The 24,365-nt window shown below is 47.5% G+C and overlaps 1 protein-coding gene across 1 annotated transcript in view; it reads left to right on the forward strand.

Moving 5' to 3' along the window:
• The window catches only part of acss1 (acyl-CoA synthetase short chain family member 1), a 127,120-nt gene continuing 102,755 nt past the window's right edge, over positions 1-24,365 (forward strand). The window contains exons 1-3 of the mRNA XM_056291422.1: positions 1-286; positions 846-942; positions 22,290-22,489. Of these exons, the coding sequence (XP_056147397.1) occupies positions 1-286; positions 846-942; positions 22,290-22,489 (583 nt within the window). The remainder of the gene's footprint in view (positions 287-845; positions 943-22,289; positions 22,490-24,365) is intronic.

Below are 24,365 nucleotides of genomic sequence, written 5' to 3' on the forward strand. Positions count from 1 at the left end.
ATGGCGGCTCTTTGCAGGAGTTTGTTTCACGGCTTTGTGAAAGGCAACGTTTACCGGCAGACTTCCTGCAGGAGCGGCTCCTCCGTCCGCCCGCCGCTCAGCTCCATGCTGGCCGCCGCCTCGTGTCCGGAGCTCCGCCGGCTGTCGGTGGAGGAGCCGGAGGTGTTCTGGGGGTCTGTCGCCCGTGAGAGACTCAGATGGATCAGACCTTTCCAGCAAGTGAAGGACTGTGACATGAGCAGAGGCAAGGTCAGCTGGTTTTTAGGAGGCCAGCTAAATGTGTCTGGTAAGATAACCCCGTCAGTTTTCTTTCGTTTTGTTCGTCTGACTTCCATTTATCCTGCAAACCACAAACAGCAGCAAGAATGGATGACAAGCTGTTTAACATGTCTGTCCTTTATTTCACTATCCATACATTCTGCCCAGTGGAGCTCATTTATCAATCAATCAATCAGTCATTCAGCCAGTCAGTCAGTCAGTCTGTCTGTCTATTTAATGGCATCAAATTAAATATGCTGATATTGTTTTGCTGTTAATAATATCAGTTGTGCTACTATATAAATAGTTATTATGTATTTATTAAGCAGATAGGTTTAATATCAGTAAACCAGTAATATACTTGGTCGAAAAGTAATATCAATATTTTGCTTCAAACAAAATGGATGAATTAAACCTGACATTTCATATCTCCTCGAAAAGTCAACCAGTTGTGTCCATTATGGACAATACTGCAGTCCTGTGAGACAAATATATTCTCCAACATCTGTTTGTGTGTCTTATTTTAAAATCATCCCTTAACTCCTCTAATGACGCTGGATTCAAATGAATGGATGACCTGTTTGCAGTGAACTGTTTAGACGTCCACGTAGAGAAACACCCGGAGCGTGCAGCTCTCATCTGGGAGAGAGACGAGCCGGGGACCGAGGTCAAGGTCACCTACAGGTACCAAACACCATGCACCACATCTACCTTCACACTGTGCACCTCCATCATGAAGGCGTTCACCTCATCTCTAGGGTGTACTTATCTTAATGTCTTCACCTAGTGCAAGATGGACAGTACTAACGTAGTACCACAGTAGATACTAATACACATGGTACACAGACAACAGTACCTCTAACAGACTAACATAGTACCACAGTCGCAGCCAGATCTACCATATGGGTAACCTAAGCAGGGGCCCCTGAGCGCAAAAGGTCCCTCCGGGATGGGAAATTTTGTTTTTATGCATTTATTCTATTTTTTATGTTGGCCTCCACAGAAATATTAACTCTCATGATCGATTGTTTTATTTGTGAGATGGCTGGTCAGGGGGTGACTGGTGAGCAAGCGGCAATGCTCTGTATAGATTGGCTAATGGTCAAGGTGGGCGGGCATAGGGAGCAGGTGGCTTACACTGCACAGATTCAAGATCAGTTTTTCTTAAACCAAGTCAAAGTTAAAAACGAACCGGCGGATTCGCCCCCCCCCTCCCATGGATGCTGCCAACGGCACCCCCGTCCGCACATATGGCACGAGGTATGTGGAGGTGGATTTTGGCGGTCGGCGGTTCGGCTGGGACTTTGTGATGGCGAATGTGTCCATCCCCCTCCTGGGCGCGGATTTCTTGCGCGCTTATGGACTGTTGGTGGACGTTAAAAACCGCCGCTTTAATGACGCCGTCTCCTTCTGCTCCTACGCATGTACGCTGGGGGAGGCGGGTCCCATCAGTCTGTCCAATATGCTCGCCACCGGGGATGAGTTTGAGCGTCTGCTCACAAAGCCCATCTTCTCGTCAGCAGTCACCAAGTACGAAGTGGCACACTACATCACCACCACCGGCCCCTCAATCTAAGCCCGCGCACGGCGCCCCGACCCAGCCAAGCTCGCCATCGCCATGGAGGAGTTCGCCAACATGGTGCGCTTCGGCATTGTGCGCTGCTCCAACAGCCCGTGGGCCTCCCCCTGCATATGGTCACGAAGGCTAACGGCAGCTGGCGCCCATGATTACCATAGCCTCAACAATGCCACGACGCCAGACCGCTACCACGTCCCGCACATCAAGGACTTCTCCGTCTACTTGGAGGGGGCGGTCATCTCCTCCAAGGTGGACGTTGTGCGCGGATATCACCAGGTGCTGGTCCGCCCGCAGGATGTGCCGAAGACGACAGTAATCACGCCGTTCGGCCTATTCGAGTTCCTGAGGATGCCATTTGGGCTCAAGGGGGCTGCGCAGACCTTTCAGCGGCTCATGGACTCTGTGCTGCGGGATATGCCTTTCCTGTTTGTTTACCTGGACGACATTCTCGTGGCCAGTACGTCCGCGGAGGAGCACCTGGTCCACCTCCGGCAGCTGTTCCAGGGGCTTAGCCAGCATTGGCTCATCGTCAACCCGGCAAAGTGCCAGTTGGGCCTGCCAGCCATCGAGTTCTTCCGGCACCGGGTTACAAGGGACAAAGCAACCCCCCCGACAAGGTGGACACCGTCACCAGATTCCCACGCCCGAACACGGTGAAGTCCCTGCAGGAGTTCCTGAGTATGGAGAACTTTTACAATCGGTTCATTCCCCGGGCGGCTCATCTCACGCGCCCGCTGTATGAGGTCCTGAAGGGTAGGGACCCCAAGGGCCCGGTGGACTGGTCGGAGGAAAGAAACCAGGCGTTTGAGGACGCTAAGGCTGCGCTGGCGGACGCCGCCTTGTTGGCGCACCCATCACCAACTGCCCCGGTAGTACTCACGACGGATGCCTCGGATTACGCCGTTGGGGCAGTGCAGTGGGTGGGCGGAGCCTGGCAGTTGCTCGCTTTTTTCAGCCGCCAGCTGCGCAGCAGTGAGAGGAAGTACAGCACCTTCGACGGGGAGCTTCTTGGCCTGTTTCTCGCCATCCACCGCTTCCGGTTCCTGCTTGAAGGCCACCGGTTCTCTGTGTTTTGTGGACCACAAGCTGCTGACGTTCGCCATGGCCAAAGCCACCGAGCCATGGTCCGGGCGCCAGCAGCGTCAGCTCTCTTATCTCAGAGATCACCACGGACATCTGGCACGTCGCCGGCAAGGACAGCTTCATCGCCGACTGCCTCTACGGGCAGTGGTGGGGGCCTTACACTTGGGACTCGGCTACGCTGCCATGGCTGCAGACCAGACCGCCGACACGGAAGTGCAGGCTTACCAGACCGCTGACACCGGGCTGTAGTTGAAATATCTTGTGTTCGACGACCATGCTTCTCTGACATCTCCACGGGTCAGCCCTGGCCCATGGTGCCCACTGGCTGGCGGCGGGGATTTTCGACGTGATCCATGGCCTTTCACACCCAGGCGTGAAGGATCAACGAAATTAATGGCGGCCAAGGTCATGTGGCATGGCCTCAGGAAGGACGTCAAGGACTGGGCAGGCACCTGCGTGGCGTGTCAGTGCTCCAAGCTTCACCGCCACACCAAGCCCCCCCCCCCCCCGGTGCTGTTCCTGGTGTCCGGGAGGTGTTTTGACCATGTCAGTGTGGACGTAGTGGGACCCCTTTTCTCTCTGCCTGTGGTTTCACCCACCTCCTCACCATGGTGGGCAGGACCACCAGGTGGCCAGAGGCTATTCGACTGTCATCCACCACATCCACTGAGGTGGCCCGAGTGTTCACGGGTCCTGGGTGGCCTGGTTTGGTACGCTGTCTGACCTAACTTCTGACCGGGGCCCGTAGTTCACATCAGAGCTCCAGACTGCACCGGGGGTGAAGCTCACTGCACCACAGCGTACAACCCGCAGGGCAACGGTTTGTGCTAGTGGGTTCATTGTTTCATGAAGGCTGCTCTTCGGACCAGCCTCACAGACAGCAGCTGGGTCGACCAGCTCCCGTGGGTCATGGTTGTCAAGTTAAAGTCAAAGTGTCTTTATTGTCTGTTACAATATTGACCAAACCAAGGTTATGTGTATGTGCTCTTATACTTATGTCACCACTAGAAGGCGCTGTTGTGTTGACATGTGGTTTATAAAAGAGCATGCGCAAAATAAAAGAAACCATTCCGGTTACAGCAACGCCGATGAAGTGCACGCGTGATTTTTCTCCGTGAAATTAGTCTAGTTGAGCCGGTATTCCTGCCCTCAGAGATGACAAAGTCAACTTGGTCCCTTACAGGGAAATTAGCTTGCAGCCAGTATAATAGAATTCTCACACAAAAACAAAACATGCAAACACCAAGGCAGAATTGACAACAGGACATAGTGGGCAAGGAGAATCAAAGGAGTTAAAATATAAAGACCAAGGAAACAAGCGATCTGCAGGCAACAGACGAATACTAGCTGCCGTTTAACAATTGAATGGCAGTGGGGACAAAGGAAGCGTTGTATCTCTTAGTCCTAATACAGGGCATCCTCAACCAATGACCTGAGGGTAACAGCTCAAACTCTGGCCGAAGGGGGTGACCTTGGCACTCCAGAAGGGGAGTAGCCTTTCTGAACACCTTCCTATTATAAAGGTCAGTAAACTGGGCTTGACTTCTCCCTGAAATCTTACTAGCTCATTTGATGACTCTATCGAGCCGTTTTTTATTGGCTATAGTCAAATTATCAAACCAAGCAACAATACAGTACATTAAAACTGTTAAAATAAAACTTCTATAAAAGAGAGTCATCATCTGGGAGGAGACATCTCTTTTATTGAAGTTTTATTGGTAGGCCTGCGGTCTGCCCCCAAGGAAGACCTCCAGTCCTTGTTGGCCGAGCTGGTTTACGGCCAGCCACTGCGAGTCCCGGAGGAATTTCTCTCGGACAGCACGGCACCCTGGTCTGCTGACCGCCAATGGGCTGTGTTTTCACTCCAGTCCCAATTTAGCAGCACGGCCTCCCTCAGTCTTATGTCCCCCAAGGACCTGCTGCAGTCGGCCAGGTTCGTCTTCATCCCAGCAAACATGCCTCTTTGGGGCCCATGTGGGGCCACTGCGGGCAGGAACAGAGGTTACCGGCATGAAATGCGGGGCACGTGTGGGCCCCACACTAAAGGCCCCTGGTGGAGCCCCAGTGGGCTGCCCACACTAAGCAGAGTGGGCCCTCGGTGGGACCCATTGTGGGCCTGCAGCATGCCCATAGTATGCCCACACTTTGGGCTGGGAGCAGTGGTCCCACACGGGCCCATAGTGCCCCATGTGTACCTGGTATGCTAGTGACATTTACTGACAGCCAGCTCAAACAAAAAAATGAAGAAAACATAAATTATACGAAGAAAGAATTTATTGAAAATTGGAAACAATTGGAATTGAAAAACAAAACTATACCAAATGAAAGCTTTTATAAAACAGAACAACAAACATAGAAACACATTTGAACACAATAAGAACATTAAATCTAAAAAAAAACCCAAACATTAAATCTTTATTTTTTGCTCCTTCTGCTCCTTCTGCTCCTTCCTCCATCTCTATCCCTGGCATTTCTGAGCCACATTTTGATGGCAGCTTCCACTTCGGAGGCTGTGGCCCGGCTGCTTTCTGTCACAGCATCTGAGGAAAACAACAATTGAAATGTAAGTGCACAGTATGAGTTAGCCACAGGTGGAGCATTTAATCTAGCCTGGGATTCCATTCACCTGTTGGGGTAGAGGCAAATCTTGAACAGAGATGTCTCGAAACCTGGGCAAGTAAAGCCAAAATTATCTGTATGTGACCGTGTTTTTTTATTTAGGTAAACTGACACTTTGATTGTTCCGTGGACTCAGGCGGGGCAAAATTCAAATTAAACTACCCAAATCCAAATTCTTGGAGTATTTAAAGTAATGAGAATTGGCACCACCTCGTGACCAAGCCCAAACTGAACCAGGGCTGTAGGCTATATTTACTTGTGTACTGCTAGAGTGATGGTGTGTCAAGTTTATTACTGCACACATGCACAACATGTCAGATGTATTGCAGACTATATGAGACTACAATAAGCTGCTGTGTGTGTATGTTCGCTAAATTTCTGATGGTTCAAAATTATTAAAATTGTAAAGTTATGAGTAATAGTTAATCTGTAATTAAGCTGGTTAAAAAAACAGCATGAGCTGCTCTATGGGAACATTTAAGGGACAAAAAATTAACAAAAAAACTAGTGTTCTTTCTCTTAACTATAATATGAAACAGCTGCGACAAACCAAAAAGTTGAGACGGTACTTGTCTTGTTGGATGGGCAGTTTTAGTTAAGTATGGGGTGAACCAGTTATACCTTGGACAACTTGTTTACATTTTACTGTCATTTTTGCAGAGGTCTGACTATATGCAGCATTGGGCATGGGCGGTAAATAAAAACTTTGAGTACCGCTTACCCTAAAGCAGTTGTAATCTTAAAACGTTTTAACTGTACTGTCAACAGGGGGTTGACCTCAAAGGTCAAAACTGCTGTGGGCCCTCCATGGGCTAACCCACAGAGGGCCCATGTGGGCTTACTGTGGGCTTACTGTGAGCAAGACCACAGTGGGTTGCCCACAGAAAACCCTCATAGGGGCCTCAAAGGGCAAAACTGCTGTGGGCCCCGCATGGGCTGACCCACATGGGACTCATATGGGCTTACGGTGGGCAAGAGCACAGTTGGGCTTGCCGACAATAAACCCACATAGGGGCCTCAAAGGGCAAAAGTACTGTGATCCCCGCATGGGCTAACCATATGGGGCCCATGTGAGATTAGTGCAGGTTTGCCCCTGCCCACATTGCCCCACAGTAAACCCACACCTACCCACAGTGGGCCCGCACGGGCATGTTTGCTGGGATCCAGCACGATGCCCACCGTACCCCCCTGCGGCCCCCCTACAACGACCCCTTCCGTGTCCTGGCAGCAGGGTCTAAGAACTTTGTGGTGGACGTGGGCGGTAAACCGGAGTCGGTTTCGGTGGACCGCTTCACGCCGGCTCACCTGGACTTGGACAGGCCGGTTCAACTGGCCCAGCCCCCTCAGCGTGGACACCCCCTTGCCGCTACATCTTTCAAGAAGAGCCGTTTTGGCCGCATTATCAGTCCCCCGCCACTATGATATTTTTTTTGGCACTGTGAATTCTGGGGGGGGGGGCGGGGGGGGCGTGTGTAGTGACCTGGTTTAAGCAGGTTAGACATTAATCATGTTTACCAGAGACTGTCTCTTTAAGATGGTGGGTTCAGGGGTTAGCAGAAGGGGATTGTGGGTAGACGCGAGGGAGGGGTTTTGGTGTGTGAGCTAGCATGTTGAGCAGCCCGAAGTGATAATTTGTGAACTGTGCACTTTGAGTTTAGTGGAGGAAATAAACAACCCAACGGCTGTGTGGTCAAAAGGAGAAGTGGTCTTGTCTTGTTTCTGTCATCCTCCACACTACAACCGTTGCGCAAAGGGGGGGGGGGTGCAGAGGGTGCAATGCACACAGGCGCAGCATCAGCGGAGACGCCAAAAGTACAGTGTACGGTAAACAATTTCTGGTTATAGGCCTATCTGTTTTTTTAAAAGTTTAATATTTATAAATATTATTATGTAGATGAGAATTTTGGATTAGAATATATGGTTACATGTTATATATATTAATTGTAATTTTTTTGCATACGGCCTTTTGGCGCCCCCGCTGATGCGGCGCCTGTGTGCATTGCACCCTCTGCACCCCCCCCCCCCGTTGCGCCCCTGGATGTATACTACAAAAACGCCATAAGGATAGTTAATAATGTAGGATATTGTGAACACACCAACAAGCTCTTTTTAAAGTCCAATGCTTTGAAGTTCAGGGATTTAGTAGAATTTAACACAGCACAAATAATGTTCAAAGCAAAGAGTAAAATACAAAAAATGTTCTCAGATAGAGAAGGGGAATATAATTTCAGAGGGAAATTAAACTTCAAGAAATTATGTGTTCGTACAACTTTGAAGAGCATGGGCATTTCAATCTGTGGGGTAAAATTGTGGGACAGTTTGAACATGGTACTCAAACAAAGTACAAACATTACGCGGTTCAAGAAGTACAAAGGAATGGTTATCAAGAGATATAGGGATGATGAAGAGTTGTGTTAACTGTTAAAGTTTTATTTATCTCTAAATATTTCTTATTACTTTTTTCCCTCATTTTTCACTCTATGACATTGAGTGGATATTTGGGTTGTACATATAGCATTGAGATCTGTTTAATTTTGGTACATGACGTTAGGATGTTTTTTTCTGTTTATTCTTTCTCGTGTTTTTGGTGTGTATGTGTGTTTTTCTTTTTCTTTTTTGAGTAGTTGAGTTTGTATTGTGCTGCACAACTTGCATTGAATTTGAACTATACAGTACAGTGGGAATTGAGTTTGGTGAATTAACTTAAGAGTAGGTGAGAAGGGGTAGGAAAAAATAAGTGTATACTTCCTCCTACTCCTTTTCAAACATGTAACAAATAATCTGATGCGTTCAGAGATTTGTTGGCTGAGTTTGATGTGTGGATTTATTGATCACTTCAGGTTATTGGCAATGGCTTATCTATGTGTTATATGCATGTTCTCGGCCTTTTGGCTAAGAGCAAGTATAGTGTAGTATGTTATATCCTGCTTATTTACATGTTTAAAATAAATCATCATCATCATCGGTGAAAAGGGCCAGGCGTTGTAGTGACTGATGTTGTTCATACGGTGAATAACCTGCTGTGTGACTGTGTTGTATTTCTTTTTTTATTGGTGGATTCCCCCCCCCTTTTCTCCCCAATTGTATCCAGCCAATTACCCCACTCTTCCGAGTCATCCCGATCTCCGCTCCACCCCCTCCGCTGAGCCGGGGAGAGCTGCAGACTACTACATGCTTACTCCAATACATGTGGAGTCGCCAGCCGCTTCTTTTCACCTGACAGTGAGGAGTTTCACCAGGGAGACATAGCGCGTCGCGTGGGAGGATCATGCTATTCCCCCCCAGTTCCCCCTCCCCTCCGAACAGGTGCCCCAACCGACCAGAGGAGACGCTAGTGACCAGAACACATACCCACATCTGGCTTCCCACCCGCAGACATGGCCAGTTGTGTCTGTAGGGATGTCCAACCAAGCTGGAAGTAACACAGGGATTTGAACCACCAATCCCCATGTTGGTAGGCAATGAAATAGACCGCCACGCCACCCCGACGTGACTGTGTTGTGTTGTATTGAACTGTATTGTTGTGTTGGTGTTTTTGTGTCTTGACCTCTCCCCTGGGGTGGCATGGTGGCGCAGTGGTTAGCGCAGTCACCTCACAGCAAGAAGGTCCTGGGTTCGAGCCCCGGGGTAGTCCAACCTTGGGAGTCGTCCCGGGTCGTCCTCTGTGTGGAGTTTGCATGTTCTCCCCGTGTCTACATGGATTTCCTCCGGGTGCTCCAGTTTCCTCCCACAGTCCAAAGACATGCAGGTCAGGTATTATCCTGAACATAGGTGTGAATGTGTGAATGTGTGAATGTGTGTGTGTGTGTGTGTGTGTGTGTGTGTGTGTGGGCCCTGTGATGGCCTGGTGGCCTGTCCAGGGTGTCTCCCTGCCTGCCGCCCAATGACTGCTGGTATAGGCTCCAGCATCCCCATGACCCTGACAGCAGGATAAGCGGTTTGGGTAATGGATGGATGGATGAATGGACCTCTCCCCTGCACACTGCCCATCCCCAAAGGGACTACAGTGAAAAGAAGCCTTTATTGTAGTATCCTGCCGTTTCCTTGTGTTAGCACTCACTGCCCTGACAGAGCTGCTGTTTGCTTTTAAAATGGAATTATCAAATAAAATCAATCAAATACAATTCTTACCATAGAGAAGTAGAATAAGAGCAACAATAGAATAAGATTCAAACATACATCACCGACATGACTTCCAATCAATGCTAATAAGGTGAAGGGTCAGAGGTCAGAGCCATAGTGTTAAGACAATGAAAGAGAAATGAATACTCTATTATTGTCTTTATTCTGCAAAACTGCTGAACTCCTTAGGATCAGAATGACAAAGTTGCTCCTCCTATCTAAAGACAGATCAGTATTCACCACAATTCATCCACTGACCTTATTCTCACAGAGGCCATTTTGCTGTCACGTGACACACAGCGTAGGAAACCTAAAGTGACCCGCTATGTCTTACTGTTGTGTGCCAGGTTGTTACTCATAAATGTGAAGAATCAGACAAACCTCTTTCATTTCACCAGTTGCCAATGAACAAAATCCAACCAAAGGAAAGGATTATTATAATCAGACAGATGCCATATTTCAAGGAAAAATAATCTTTGCACAACCATTTAGCTACAGTTAACCAAGCTGATTAAGAAGCTGACAATATAATGTTAAAGTAGCTGTCTTTTTAACGTTCCTTGGAGATGTTTTAGTAGTAAAATGTCTGCTTACAGTGACTCATGTCTTTATGGTATTAATTATATTCTACATTCAACAATAAAGTGTGCTCCAAGCTCTTTATCAGAGTGATACACTGTGTAATGAAGTTGCTTTGAGAATATTGATGTAGAAATATAGAGAAGGTTAGAATGAGTGACATTGTGTCTTTGTGGATTTAGAGAAAGCATATGACAGTGTGCCAAGAGAAGAGGTGTGGTACTGTATGAGGAAAAAGGGAGTGGCAGAGAAGTATGTAGGTGGTGCAGGATATGTATGAGGGCAGTGTGACAGTGGTAAGGTGTGCAGTTGGAACAACTGATAGGTTCAAGGTGAAGGAGGGATTACATCAAGGATTGGCTCTGAGCCCTTTCTAGTTTGAAATGGTGATAGACAGGTTGACAGACAAGATCAGTTAGGAGTCTCTGTGGACTATGGTTTTTGCAGATGACATTGTGGTCTGTAGCGAGAGTAGGGTGTAGGTTGAGGACAGCCTGGAGAGGTGGACGTATACACTGGAGAGAAGAGGAATGAAAGTCAGTAGGAGCAAGACAGAATACATTTGCAAGAACGAGGGGGAGGACAGTGGAATGGTGAGGATGCAAGAAGCAGAGGTGACGAAGACATATGAGTTTAAATACTTGGGGTCAACTGTTAAAAGTAACGGGGAATGTGGAAGAGAGGTGAAGAAGAGAGTGCAGGCAGGGTGGAGTAGGTGGAGAAGAGTGTCAGGAGTGATTTGTGGCAGAAGGGTACCAGCAAGAGTTAAAGGGAAGGTAGTGAGACCAGCTATGTTATATGGTTTGGAGAGAGTCGAACTGATGAAAAGACAGGAGGCGGAGCTGGAGGTGGCAGAGTTGAAGATGCTAAGATTTTCATTGGGAGTGACGAAGATGGGCAGGATTAGGAATGAGAATATTAGAGGGACAGCTCAGGTTGGGTTGTTTGGAGACAAAGCAAGAGAGGCAAGATTGAGATGGTTTGGACATGTGCGGCGGAGAGATGCTGGGTATATTGGTAGAAGGATGCTGAATATGGAGCTGCCAGGGAAGAGGAAAAGAGAAAGTCCAAAGAGGCGGTTTATGGATGTGGTGAGGGAGGCCATGCAGGTGGCTGGCATGACAGAGGAAGATGCAGAGGACAGGAAGAGATGGAAACAGATGATTAGCTGTGGTGACCCCTGATGCGAGTAGCCAAAAGAAGAAGAAGAAGAAACTATATAATGAAGCCGATGTTAGCTTCCATGTGTTCTTAACAGAAGCTAAATGTTTGAACAAAGATTATTTTACCTTGAGATATGCCCCAACATCTTTGGGTTTTAATAATTGATGTCTTTTATTTGATTTTGTCAGTTGATAAGCTGTGTAATGAAAGGCTTTTGTCTGATACTACAAGTTAATATGAGTTACAACCTGACACACAGCAGTAAGGCATTGTGGCAAAGCCCCTTTAGGAGAAGCCGGCACCATCTTGGAAATCCTGTCACGCCAACAAGACTAGACCTCTATCTTTTACAATATCTCAAGTCCTGAGACTCATATTATTATTTGCATTTCATATTTAGGAACACCGGTAAAGCGTACACAACATGGAGTGCTAAACGTTGTTCCAAAGGACGACGTTTTCATACAAATAGGTCTTTTTTCCACTTTGCCGATGCTTGTATTCGTACACTGCCTCGAGATTTGTATGCTCTGATGTAAGTAACAGAACTGTGGCTGTGTTAGCCTGAACGTGTGATTGGAGGACTTTCTTTGCGATATGCAGACGAAGGTGCTTCGATTGGTTAGGTTTTCTGACACGATGACAGCGTTCTGTGGTTTAAACTGTCTCTGGCAACGGTTCACTTTAGGTCTCACGACGGGGCGCGCCAAGGTGGCTGAATGAGCACACGCTTTCTGCCGAGATCTGCAAACCAAGTTTTAAAACCAGTAAAAACTTGAATATATTACTTGCCAAATACCTGATTCTTTTCCCCGAATACCATAGACAGCAAATTTAAAGGAGAAGTGAAAAATGCCAAACCTACGCGACAGAAAAAGCTTCCGAAGAGGCCAAGTTGAAGCTAACATTAAACGAAGCTAACTCGATTCCATGACAAATGCTCACAAGACCAATGCTCACAAGACAAATGCTCACAACACTAAAAGAAAAAGAGACAAATGCTCACAAATTGTTTTATAATCCGACTGGAATAGACTGATAATGGAACATTGTTGCAAGTGAAGGTGCATATAAATAACAGACAAAGTCGGGCTGTGTCGCTTAGTAACATGTATTCACCGGCTGTGCCCATAACGCAACTGAGGCATGTTACACAGGGCAAGTATACATCAATCAGTGCCCCCAGGGGGAGCTGTTGGCTGCATAACATTACCCTACAACATCTCCCTTCCTTTCGTAGAATACAATACCAAATAATATAATGGATAGTATTAGCCATTAGAACATTAGTGCTCATATCCCAATATTAAAATAGTGCAATGGAAAAAGTGCATCAAGAAGGAACATCAAGTCAATATCAACCAAAACCTTTGCAGAACAATAACGACAAAATGGTAGCATCAGAACATCCACAAGACCACTGAATAAGAACATTAGAAGTGAACATCACAGTTTTTGTTTCGTTTTTTTTTTAATGTCCACAGTCCAGTGTGTGTGTGTATGTGTGTGTGCGTGTGAGTGTGTGTGTGTCAATCTCAGTACAGTGTATGACCTAGAGGTCAAGTCTTTCTGGAGGCTTAATCTGCCTCCCGCTCCGGGAGAAGGCCCGGCCCTGTAACTCACGGCATGGTGTGGTCACAGCCTGTGGGGGAGATGGCGGCGACCTCGGGGCTGATGACCTTGGAGACATTACAGGGCTGCTGACGACTTCCTCCATGCTGCCCCCGCCCACATGGCCCCCTTCAGCTGCACACGCGCCCACAGGCTGCTCCGGTGGCCGTTCTGTGTGGGCTGACGGCTGTGGAGGGGCAACCTCTGCTGGTTGGAGATCAACCCTGTTGCGACGGTACGTGGTTCCCTCCACGTTGATGAGATAGGACCACGGTCCCACCTGCTGCAGGCATACTCCTCTCCTCCATCGGCCTGTCCTGTCACCCGGGAGTGGTTTCATCCTGACAGGCTGGCCAACGTTTAGCTCTGGCAGATCCCTCGCAGTTCTGTCATATGTCAGCTTCGCTGCCTGATGCTTCACCCTCAGCTTGTCTGTGACCCCAGTGATGATCTGAGGTGCTAGCAGCTGGTCGACCACAGGGAGAAGAGTTCTCAGCCTCCGTGACATCAGCCGTTGTGCTGGGCTGCAGCACATGCCCTCAGTGGGCGTGTTTCTCCAGTGTAGAAAAGCCTTCCAGGGGTCCTCGTCGGCCCGGTCTGCTTTTCTGCATAGGCCTTTCACAATCTTCACTGCAGACTCTGCTTTGCCGTTAGCTTTTGGGTGTCTCGGGGAGGACATGACATGTTCGAAGCCCCACTCCCTCACAAACGCCCGAAACTCTCCACAATCAAACCGACCTCCGCAGTCGGAAATGACCCGGTCAGGGTCATTTCAGACCCTTGCACCTTCGGATGGTCGTTTCTGCCGACAGGTCTGGGAGTAGATCAATCTCCCAGAAGTCTGAATAGTGATCCACCATGAGTAGGAAGTCCTGCCTTGCGTAGCTGAACAAGTCAATGCTCACCAGCTGCCAGGGACGTGTGGGGAGCGGGTGTGACATCATAGTCTCTTTTTGTTGCTCGCGTGCATACTCGTTACACACTGAGCACTGCTGCACATAGTCTTTGATTTCCCCCTGCATATTTGGCCAGTAGAGAGTATCCCGGGCCTGTCTATAACAAGCCTCACCCCCCACGTGGTTGTAGTGGATCCGTTTCAGCATCTCAGGACGCATAGCTTTCGGAATGATGACACGCTGGTTCCTAAAAAGCACACCGTCCTGTGCGCTTATTTCATCTCTGATGGCCCAGTATTCTCTGATGGCTATGGGGCTCTCCTCTTTGTGTTCTGGCCATCCCTCCAGCATGACCGACTTGAGTGTTTGAAGACACACATCCTCCTCTGTGTGTTTTCGAATCTGTGCGAGGCATTGGCTGGTGACGTTTAGATAGTCTGCCTGCTGAATGGCTGCTGTGTCGTACTGCACCTGTTGCATGCTGCAGACCATTTCACGTCTGTACTGAGTGTCCGTTCTCTGTGGCGGGGTGGTGGCTCTGCTGAGTGTGTCACTGATGTACATTTCAGGGCCTGGCTTGTACATCACCGTGAGGCAGTAGTTCTGAAGTGTGAGGAGCATGCTTTGAAGGCGCTTTGGTGCACTGAGAAGGGGCTTAGTGAAGATTGACACCAGCGGGCGGTGGTCGGTCTCTGCAGTCACATCACCCCTCCCATATAGGTAGTAGTGGAAGCGTTGACAAGCGAATACGATGCTCAGGCACTCCTTCTCAATCTGTGCGTAGTTTTGCTCCGTCTGGTTCAGCGCGCGGGAGGCGAACGCGACCGGCTGTCCCCCCTGAAGCAGGCAGCAGCCCAAACCGGTCTGACTGGAGTCGCTCTGTATGGTGACTGGCTTGCTGACATCATAGTAACGTAGTACTGGCACCGCCGTGACCAGCGTCTTGATTTCCTTCATAGCAGCATCATGTTTGGGCAACCAGTGCCACAGCACACCTTTGTCCAGCAACCTTCTCAGCGGTTCACACACCTCTGACAAGCGGGGCATGAACCTCGATAAATAGTTAACGAAGCCGACACACCGCTGAACGCCTTTTGCATCCGTGGGGTTTGGCATGTCCAGGACTGCCCTGACCTTCTCGGGATCAGCTTTGAGGCCCTCCGCCAACAGTATGTGGCCGTGGAAGCGGACCTCCCTCACACGAAACTGTAGCTTTTTTATGCTCAGCCTCAGCTTCACTTCCCTGCATCTGTCCATCAGAGCGAACGGCCTCCTCCTCCGTGTCCCCACAGCCGACTATGAGGATGTCATCGGCTATGGGCTCAATTCCTTTCAAACCGGCCAGCAGCTCATGTTGTTTCCTCTGGTACAGCTCTGGTGCGACTGACACGCCGAAAGGGAGCTTCAGCCATCGCTTTCTACCCCACGGCGTCCAGAACGTTGTCATCAGGCTGCTCTCCTCATCAAGGCGACACTGCAAGAATGCGTCGTGCGCATCCACCAGGGTGAAGATACGTGCCTTAGGCAGCTTGTACAGCACATCATCTAAAGTGGGCATGAGGTAATGGGACCTTTTCAGGGCTCGGTTAAGTGGCTTGGGGTCGATGCAAAGCCTCAATTTGACCGGCTTCTCACTATGACCAGATTGCTAATCCAGTCTGTGGGCTGAGTGACTGTGGTTAAGTGTCCATCCTTTTCATATTGGTCCAGCTGCGCCTTAACAGCTGCCTTGAGGGCCACTGGGATATTTCTTGGTGCGCACTGGACAGGGGCCACAGTGCTATCCAACTCGAAGTGAACATCACCCGGCAGTGACTCGACTGGACTGGTGAACACGTCATTGTAAGTGTTAATGAGACAGCCTTTGGTTAGCTCACCTGTCTTGCAGTGCTCCACTTTGTTCAGCTCTTCGGGAATGGTGAAGCGTATCAAGCCAAATCTCTCGCATGTCTCCCCTGAAAGCAAGGGCTTCTGGCTGGTGCGCACGACCTCAAAGTCCAGTCTGTGCGTCTTGCCCCTAATGACACACTGTGTGCTGTACACGCCCATTGAGCTCATCCACTCACTGTTGTAGAGTCTCAGCCTGGTGAGACTTTTCTGAAGAGGCACTCTAGGCGCCAGTCTCATCTTGTCTTTCAAGCTCATCACGTTGCAGGTGGCTCCAGAGTCAAGCTGGCACCTCTGGACCCCTCTGTGCAGTGGCAGGTTTACAAACCACTTTTTCCTTTGAGTGTTCACAGCCCCCACGCTCTCAGCCGTGTACACATCCCTCTCATCGCGGTCGCTGTCCTCCGGGTCCCCTAGCGGTGGGTCATCCACAGCGTTCAACTGACGTGCTTGCTGGCCTCTTTTCATGCATACTTTGGCAAAGTGATTAGCAGTGCCACACAAGCGACATGACTTTCCAAATGCGGGGCACAGGTCTCGCCCCCGTCTGTGCGGTGTGCCACAGTACTTGCATTCACCTGTGCCTCTCTGTGGCTGTGCAGATGTGTTGGTGGGCTCGGATGGCCTGCTGGTAGGTCTCCGTCCTGGTCGCTGTCCATGTGCTACATTGATGCTCTCCCCAGGCACAGAGCTGCTAAGTGACATGGATTTTAACTTATTGTCCAACACCTCCGCTGCACGGTAAATGTCAATAGCTCACTCCAACTTAAGCTCCTTTTCTCTTAACATGCGTCGTCTGGCGCCCTCATCAGTTGTTCCAAGAACAAGCCTGTCCCTTATAAACTCGTCTCTTATAGCTCCATATTCACATGTGGCAGCCTTTTCTCTCAGTCTCGTGACAAAAGCATCCACAGGTTCTCCTTCCTCTTGTTTAAGGTTGCCAAAAACATACCTCTCAAAGATGACGTTTTTGGTAGGTGTGAAGTATTCCCCCAGTTTGTCGAGTATCGCTCCGGCGTCTTTCTGCTCTTCTACTGTGAGTCCCAGGTTGTGCACGTAAACATGGAGGCATTCCTTCCCCATTAGCCTCCGGAGCGTCGCTGCCTTCACCGGCTTCTCTGCCTTGTCGATCCCGGTCGCAAGCAAATAATCCTCAAACTCTGATCGAAAGCTAGCCCAGTAGCTGTGAAGATCCCCAGTCATCTTCATGGGCTCCGGCGGCGGAATATTGGAAGCCATCGTCTTGGCTCGATGCTAATGCTAGCAGGCTAACTAAAACTTCTAGCTACGCTTAGTAAAAAAATAAACGCACGCTGTTCAAGCAACAGGCAACGTAAGACTCACGTTGGGTTCCAATACAGCTTCTGACACCATGTTGCAAGTGTAGGTGCATATTGTAACGTGCATGGATAAGAAGACACGCTGGCCGCTGGCTGGCGGGTCGGACACTTTAGTCGACTGGTTAACGTTGTCGCTTGCGGTGCAGGAGATACGGGTTCGCGTCCCGGCTGTGGCGACGGTATCTCGGACTGCCCCCCGAATTCGCTACATTGGTGTCAGAAGTGGGATGGCGACCGTAAGGCAATCGGAAGCGCATGCGCCCTGAGGCGTGAAGGAGCTGATATGCTTAAGCGCGGGGACGCGCTTCCCGAAGGAGGGGGGTAGTGTAACGTGCATGGATAAGAAGACACGCTGGCCGCTGGCTGGCGGGTCTGACCCTTTCTTTAGTCTAGCGGTTAGCGATGTCTCCTGCGGTGCGGGCGATCCGGGTTCGCTTCCCGGCCGCGGCAGTTCCTGTGGTTGCGTTGTCCCCCGAATTCGCTACAGTATAAATAACAGACAGAGTCGGGCTGTGTCGCTTAGTAACATGTATTCACCGGCTGTGCCCATAACGCAACTGAGGCATGTTACACAGGGCAAGTATACATCAATCAGTGCCCCCAGGGGGAGCTGTTGGCTGCATAACATTACCCTACAACAAACATTGCTCAACATACCCCGCGGCAATTGACAGTCTATATAAGAAATTGGTTGGCAAAAGACTCTATAGACACTGCTTTAAAATATCTTAATTAGATCACTGTGATCCCTATTACATGCTTAGACCTATGTGATATTTCTTGTGACATGCAACAGACTGTTCAATGGAATATTTTTCCATGAATAAAGGTTAATTATGATTATGTATTACCAAACAGTAATTGATAGTGTCATTATCATGATTATCTTTAAGATCACCATTTCATTTGTCAGGGAGATGTGATCCCTCTCACATGCTTAGGCCTATGTGATATGTCTTATGTGACATGCAACAGAATGTTCAGTTGACTTTTTGAAAAATAAATATTGTAAAACAATTTGTGAGCATTTGTCTCTTTTTCTATTAGTATTGTGAGCATTTGTCTTGTGAGCATTTGTTCTGTGAGCATTTGTCTGCACACCAGCTAACTCGGCTAGTGCTGGCAATGTGGTAATCGACAACTGTCATGGCTACATGCCGTCTCCTTGTAGTACTAAACTGTTGTTGCCTATTGATTCATCTTTATTGTGTTTGGAGTGTAGGGCTTATTACAATACTTACCTGAGGGTTTATAAGTATTTTTGAGTTGTGTTCTTACCTTGGAGTTAGGGGCGTCTCAACTGTTCTGTTGGTTCTGGGGAGGGAGGGTTAGGCTGAGTTGGACCCATAGCATAGCATACACTCTGCACGTCAGGGGCCGCCATGTCAAATACCTTAGCGTGAAGCCCACCCCACGATATCCTATAGGGTGTAACGTACTAACCACTCTGTTCAGCAGGACAGGCATCCACATACTTACCCATGTAGGTACTGAGACTAATTGCATTGGGAATGGGGACCCAGATCCCTTCATTAACCTAATTTTTCAAGGTAAATAAGTGCTATTACTACCCCTACAAGGCGTGGCTTATTATGCCCGCTACATATTTTGTGTCACAAACAGGATAGAATTATTTTGCTTAAGTTTTAGTAGAACCCAAGTTAGTAACACCGGTCCCAGGCCAGAGCTGAAAAATGTCTGAAGAGCTGGACGAACTAAGAATGCAGTTTAAAGAGATGCAGCGGAGGCTAGAAGAGTAGTGTGGAGCATTGCAACAGGCCAGATCGGAGCAAAGAGAAGCCCTTGCTTTGGCAAAAGCTGTTACTGACCAACAAGCTGCTGCTCCAAACACCCCTGCCACTATCTATATCCCTAGAGGTCGCAAGCTCCAAGACTTCAGCGGGTGCTCTGGAAAGCGTGATGAACTTAACATTGAAGAATGGGTTACATCCATGGAGTCTGCATTCCGGGTCATGAAGGTACCTGAAGAGGATCGTGTGGAACTCGTCAAACGGCACTTAAAAGATGAGGCAAGAGCAACTGTGAAGTTCATGCTTAAAAGAAAAGAGAGAGATGTCAATGAGATCTTTGAAGTCCTCCGGAAGAGTTATGGTGATTAAGTCCCCATTGGCACAAGGCTAAAGGATTTCTATGACAGAAAACAAACGTCAGGAGAAACAGTGTGCTCCTATGCATATGACCTACAAGAAAAGCTGGACCAAATCCAGCACAGAGAGCCCAGCTGTGTCCCTGATGCTGACATGGTATTAAAGGAACAGTTGGTTTTGGGGCTAAGAGACGACTTCCTAAGACACGAGATGAAGAGGAAGTTTAAAGCGGACCACACCCTGAGTTTTGCCCAGCTGATGCAGGCTAAAACGAAACATGGCACAACTCCAAGATTTGACCTGAAACGTGGCATTTGTCAGGAATGCCCAATCTTGCTATATTTATTTTTGCTTTGCACACAAATTCTTGCAACCCATATAATCAACAGTAACTTACAAGACATCTCCATAGCTGGTAGGGATATCATTGTAAGTCAACTGTCTGATGATGCCACACTCTTTTTAAGAGATGCAAGTCAGATACCCATTGCTCTTGATATAATTAACGACTTCTCTAAGCCTGCAGATGTTTGAATATAAAACAAATGTGAACTGCTATTAAGTGACTGATATACATTCATTCATTCATCATCAGCCGCTTCTCCGGGGTCGGGCTGCGGTGGCAGCAAGCTAAGTATGGGACTCCAGACATCCCTCTCCCCAGCAACACCCTCCAGCTCCTCCTGGGGGATCCCAAGGTGTTCCCAGGCCAGATTGAACATGTAGTTACTCCAGCGAGTTCTGGTTCTACTCCGGGGTCTCCCTTCAGTTGGCTGTGCCCGGTAAACCTCCAAAGGAAGGCGACCAGGAGGCATCCTAATCAGATGCCCGAACCACCTCAACTGGCTCCTTTCGACACAAAGGAGCAGCGGCTCTACTCTAAGCTCCCTCCAGATGTCTGAGCTCCTCACCCTATCTCTAAGGCTGAGCCCAGACATCCTACAGAGGAAACTCATTTCAGCCGCTTGTATCTGCGCTCTCACCCTTTCAGTCATTACCCAAAGCTCATGACCATAGGTGAGGGTTGGAACGAAGATTGACTGGTAAATTGAGAGCTTTGCCTTCCAGCTCAGCTCCTTCTTCACCACAACAGTCTAGTACAACGTCCGCATTACTGCTGATGCTGCACCAATCCACTTGTCAATCTCCCGCTCCATCCTACCCTCACTTGTGAACAAGACCCTGAGATACTTGAACTCCTTCACTTCAGGCAACAACTCATCCCCAACCCAGAGGGAGCAAGCCAACATTTTCTGGTAGAGAACCATGGCCTCAGACTTGGAGGTGCCGACTCTCATCCCAGCCATTTCACACTCAGTTGCAAACCGCCAATATACATACCATTTGCAATATTCCTGTGAAAAGGGAGGTTACATATTTGGGCCTCTTTATTTCTAAAGGCCAAAAATTAGATGTTCTTCTAACTTTACCCCTATTATTCAAAAAAATCAAAAAGAAACTAAATCGGTGGCTGCAAAGAGATCTAGCCCTGAAAGGTAGAGTCCTGATTACTAAAGCTGAGGGAATGTCTAGGCTCACATATGCAGCTCTCGCCTTACATCTTGACAGTGCAAATCAGCAAGGCTATTGATCGTATGCTCTTTAACTATATATCTGGAAAACTTGTACACATTATATTAAAAAAAATGTCGTCATGAATAATTACAAATCTGGAGGGCTTAATTTCCTGGATTTCACTACCCTTAGTAACACATTTAATATTTACTGGGCGAAGCATTTTCTGGAAAGAAAAAGAAAACCCACTTCACTCTGGAATTTTATTCCCCACAATATTCTCTCATTTTGGTGGCCTGAGCTTTGTTTTAAGATGTAATTATAATATAGACAGTCTCCCTGTAAAATTATCTGAATTTCATAAGCAGGTCCTTCTAGCTTGGTCCCTGACATATAAGCACAACTTTTCACCACATACTTATATTATTTGGAACAATAGAGACATCTTATTTAAGTACAAGTCACTCTTCTTAGAAAAATGGGTTCAAACCAGATTCTGCTGCTGGGCCAACTGTTCAGTAGAGGGAGGCTTTTACTCTCTTTACAAAGAATTTTTATCTGCATGTAATTCCCCTGTAAACCCCAAGGAATTTGCAATAGTTTTTAACTAATCCTGCACCCAGATACCCTTCTCTCCCTGATCCACCTGACACACCAGTAGGTAAGATTTGCTTTTCATTGCTTCTTCAAAATAATAATGGAGCGATACATGCCCTGTTTCAAAGAGACGTCTCTATCCCATATGTCAAGGCATATTGGAACCGGTTTGCAAATGACATACACTGGAAGAAGGTCTGGATGCTTCCGCATAAGTACCTAATCAAAAACAAGATTAAAGAGGTGTCATTTAAACTCATTCATAAATATTATCCCGCCAATCAGTACATGCAGAAATTTAAAAGAGTTGTATACACGAACTGTTCTTTCTGTGATGAACATCCAGAAACAGTTTTACACCTGTTTTGGCGCTGTTCTCATACCAAGAAATTCTGGCAAGACGTTTGCAGATTTGTCATTGATCATCTTTTCAAAGACTTTGTTTTATCATGCAGTATTTGGTTTCCATAAACACCCAAAAAAAGGTAACACATTTTTTCTTTATAAATCTGTTAATAATATTGGCAAAAAAAATTTCATGAAAGCAAATTCACAAACAAAAAACCTTTTTTTTTTGTTTTCTTGGAAGAAATTGAACAATATGTAAAACTCATTTCTTCTACAAACAAAAAGGCTGTCAAAACTTTAAAATTATGTATGTCTTTTAATATCTTTATGTAATGGAATGGAATGTACCCCTGGCTCCTTTGTTATGTATGTTCATTTTGTATACTGTCCTCTGTATACTAAATCCGTTGCTTTAATAAAGATTTGTAAAAAAAAAAAAAAAAAACAACTTTAGGTCTCCCACTCTTGAGTGTCATGTGATGGCAAAATGGTCGCCAGGTGAATATGGTCACTGGACAAGGAGGAAGATGATTCCTCAGAGAAGGGGTGACCGAGGCTGTTTCTCTTTGTATTTAAACTACAGGGAGTTACTGGAGATGACCTGCCGCCTGGCCAACACACTGAAGAGCCATGGGGTCCGTAAGGGGGACAGGGTGGCCATATACATGCCTGTCTCTCCAACGGCAGTGGCGGCCATGTTGGCGTGTGCACGTATTGGTGCCGTGCACACTGTGGTGTTCGCGGGCTTCAGCTCGGAGGCCCTGGCAGGAAGGATCCAGGATGGTGAGTTACCCTTGCACAGCTCTTTGCTCCTGTCATGAATGATTTGGCTTTTATGTTTTAGTTACGTACTTGGCGGTTTAAAGAGGCTGCTGAGTTTAGACGGAGAGACAGTGTGACACGTTTCATCTAGTTTGCCAGAGAACAAGTGTGGTACATTACAGGGCCATGTCCCTTTAATTTCCCTTTAACCCTACCCCTCAGTTCAGAGTGCCCTCCATTGAGTGTTGGCCCCTTCAGAACAAATCTACAAGGGGGGAAACTATTTAACTATGAAACAGGACGCCACTCATTTACATCACCGGTATCTGAGTAACCAACAAAATGTCACAAGAAGAACACATGATCACCAGTATTATCCGCTTAAAACCGAACCACTGTAGCTGGATACCACTGGTAACTAGTTTCTATTGACATGAACTGTCTGATGTACCATCTTTTAACTCACTGATATTCTCCTTTACATGGATGGCTTGACAGGAAGCAATTCTGATTTAATCGACTTGATAATTTTATTGGGTAAATATATTTACATTTGCAAATGGAAAGGGATCAAACCTAATTTTAACTATGTTATTTAAATTATTATTTAAGTGTTAAGAACACGAACGAGAAAATACGAGTGCATGTCTCAATGCCTTTTTTCTAATTAATTTTCATGAGAAGAAGAGAGACTTTTTTTTCATCTTACACCTACACACTATAACACACATGCATGCAGGGACATGCATGCAGGGAGTGGTGGCTGAAGAAATTTTCCTTCTGCATTCTTCCATCCTGCTGCCCTTCCTCCAGAGGCAGCTGGCAGCTCTTTCCTTCTGCGCCTGAGGACCAATTCCGGGTGGTCAGGGACAGGACAGGAGAGTGTTCTGCATGTTTTTATTGGGGTTCTTTTGATGTTGGGGGAAAGTGGAGCAAGGTGGAGGTGGGATTACATCAAGGATCGGCTCTGAGCCCTTCCTTGTTTGCAATGGTGATGGACAGGTTGATGGACAAGACCAGAAAGGAGTCTCTGTGGATTATGATGTTCGCAGATGACATTGTGATCTGTAGCGAGGGTAGGGTGCAGGTTGAGGAGAGCCTGAAGAGGTGTAGGTATGCATTGGAGAGAAGAGACATGAAAGTCAGTAGGAGCAAGACAGAATACTTATGCATGAACGACAGGGAGGACAATGGAATGGTAAGGATGCAAGGGGTAGAGGTGACGAAGGTGTATGAGTTTAAATACGTGGGGTTAACTGTTCAGTAATGGGGAATGCAGAAGAGAGGTGAAGAAGACAGTGCAGGCTGGGTGGAGAAGAGTGTCAGGAGTGATTTGTGACAGAAGGGTACCAGCCAGAGTTAAAGTGAAGGTTTACAAGATGGTAGTGAGACCAGCTATGTTGCATGGTTTGGACATAGTGCCACTGATGAAAGACATGATGCGGAGCTGGAGGTGGCAGAGTTGAAGATGCTAAGATTTTCGTTGGGAGTGACGAAGAAGGACAGAATTAAGAACGATTATATTAGAGAGAGGAACAGCACAGGTTGGACGAATTGGAGACAAAGCAAGAGAGACACTATTGAGATGGTTTGGACATGTGTGGAGGAGAGATGCTAGGTATATTGGAAGAAGGATGCTGAATATGGAGTTGCCAGGGAAGAGGAAAAGAGAAAGTCCAAAGAGAAGGTTTATGGATGTGGTGAGGGAGATCATGAAGGTGGCTAGTGTGACAGAGGAAGATGCAGAGGACAGGAAGAGATGGAAACAGATGATCTGGCTGCTCCAGTTTTAATGTTGGAGGAAACTCACGTGAGCACGGAGAGAACATGCAATGTTAGAACATGCAAACTCTGTCAGTGCCAACCCCATCCCAGGTGGGAATTGAACCCTGGACCA

This window comes from Lampris incognitus, chromosome 13, assembly GCF_029633865.1.
Source record: "Lampris incognitus isolate fLamInc1 chromosome 13, fLamInc1.hap2, whole genome shotgun sequence".
Classification (NCBI taxonomy): Eukaryota; Metazoa; Chordata; class Actinopteri; order Lampriformes; family Lampridae; genus Lampris; species Lampris incognitus.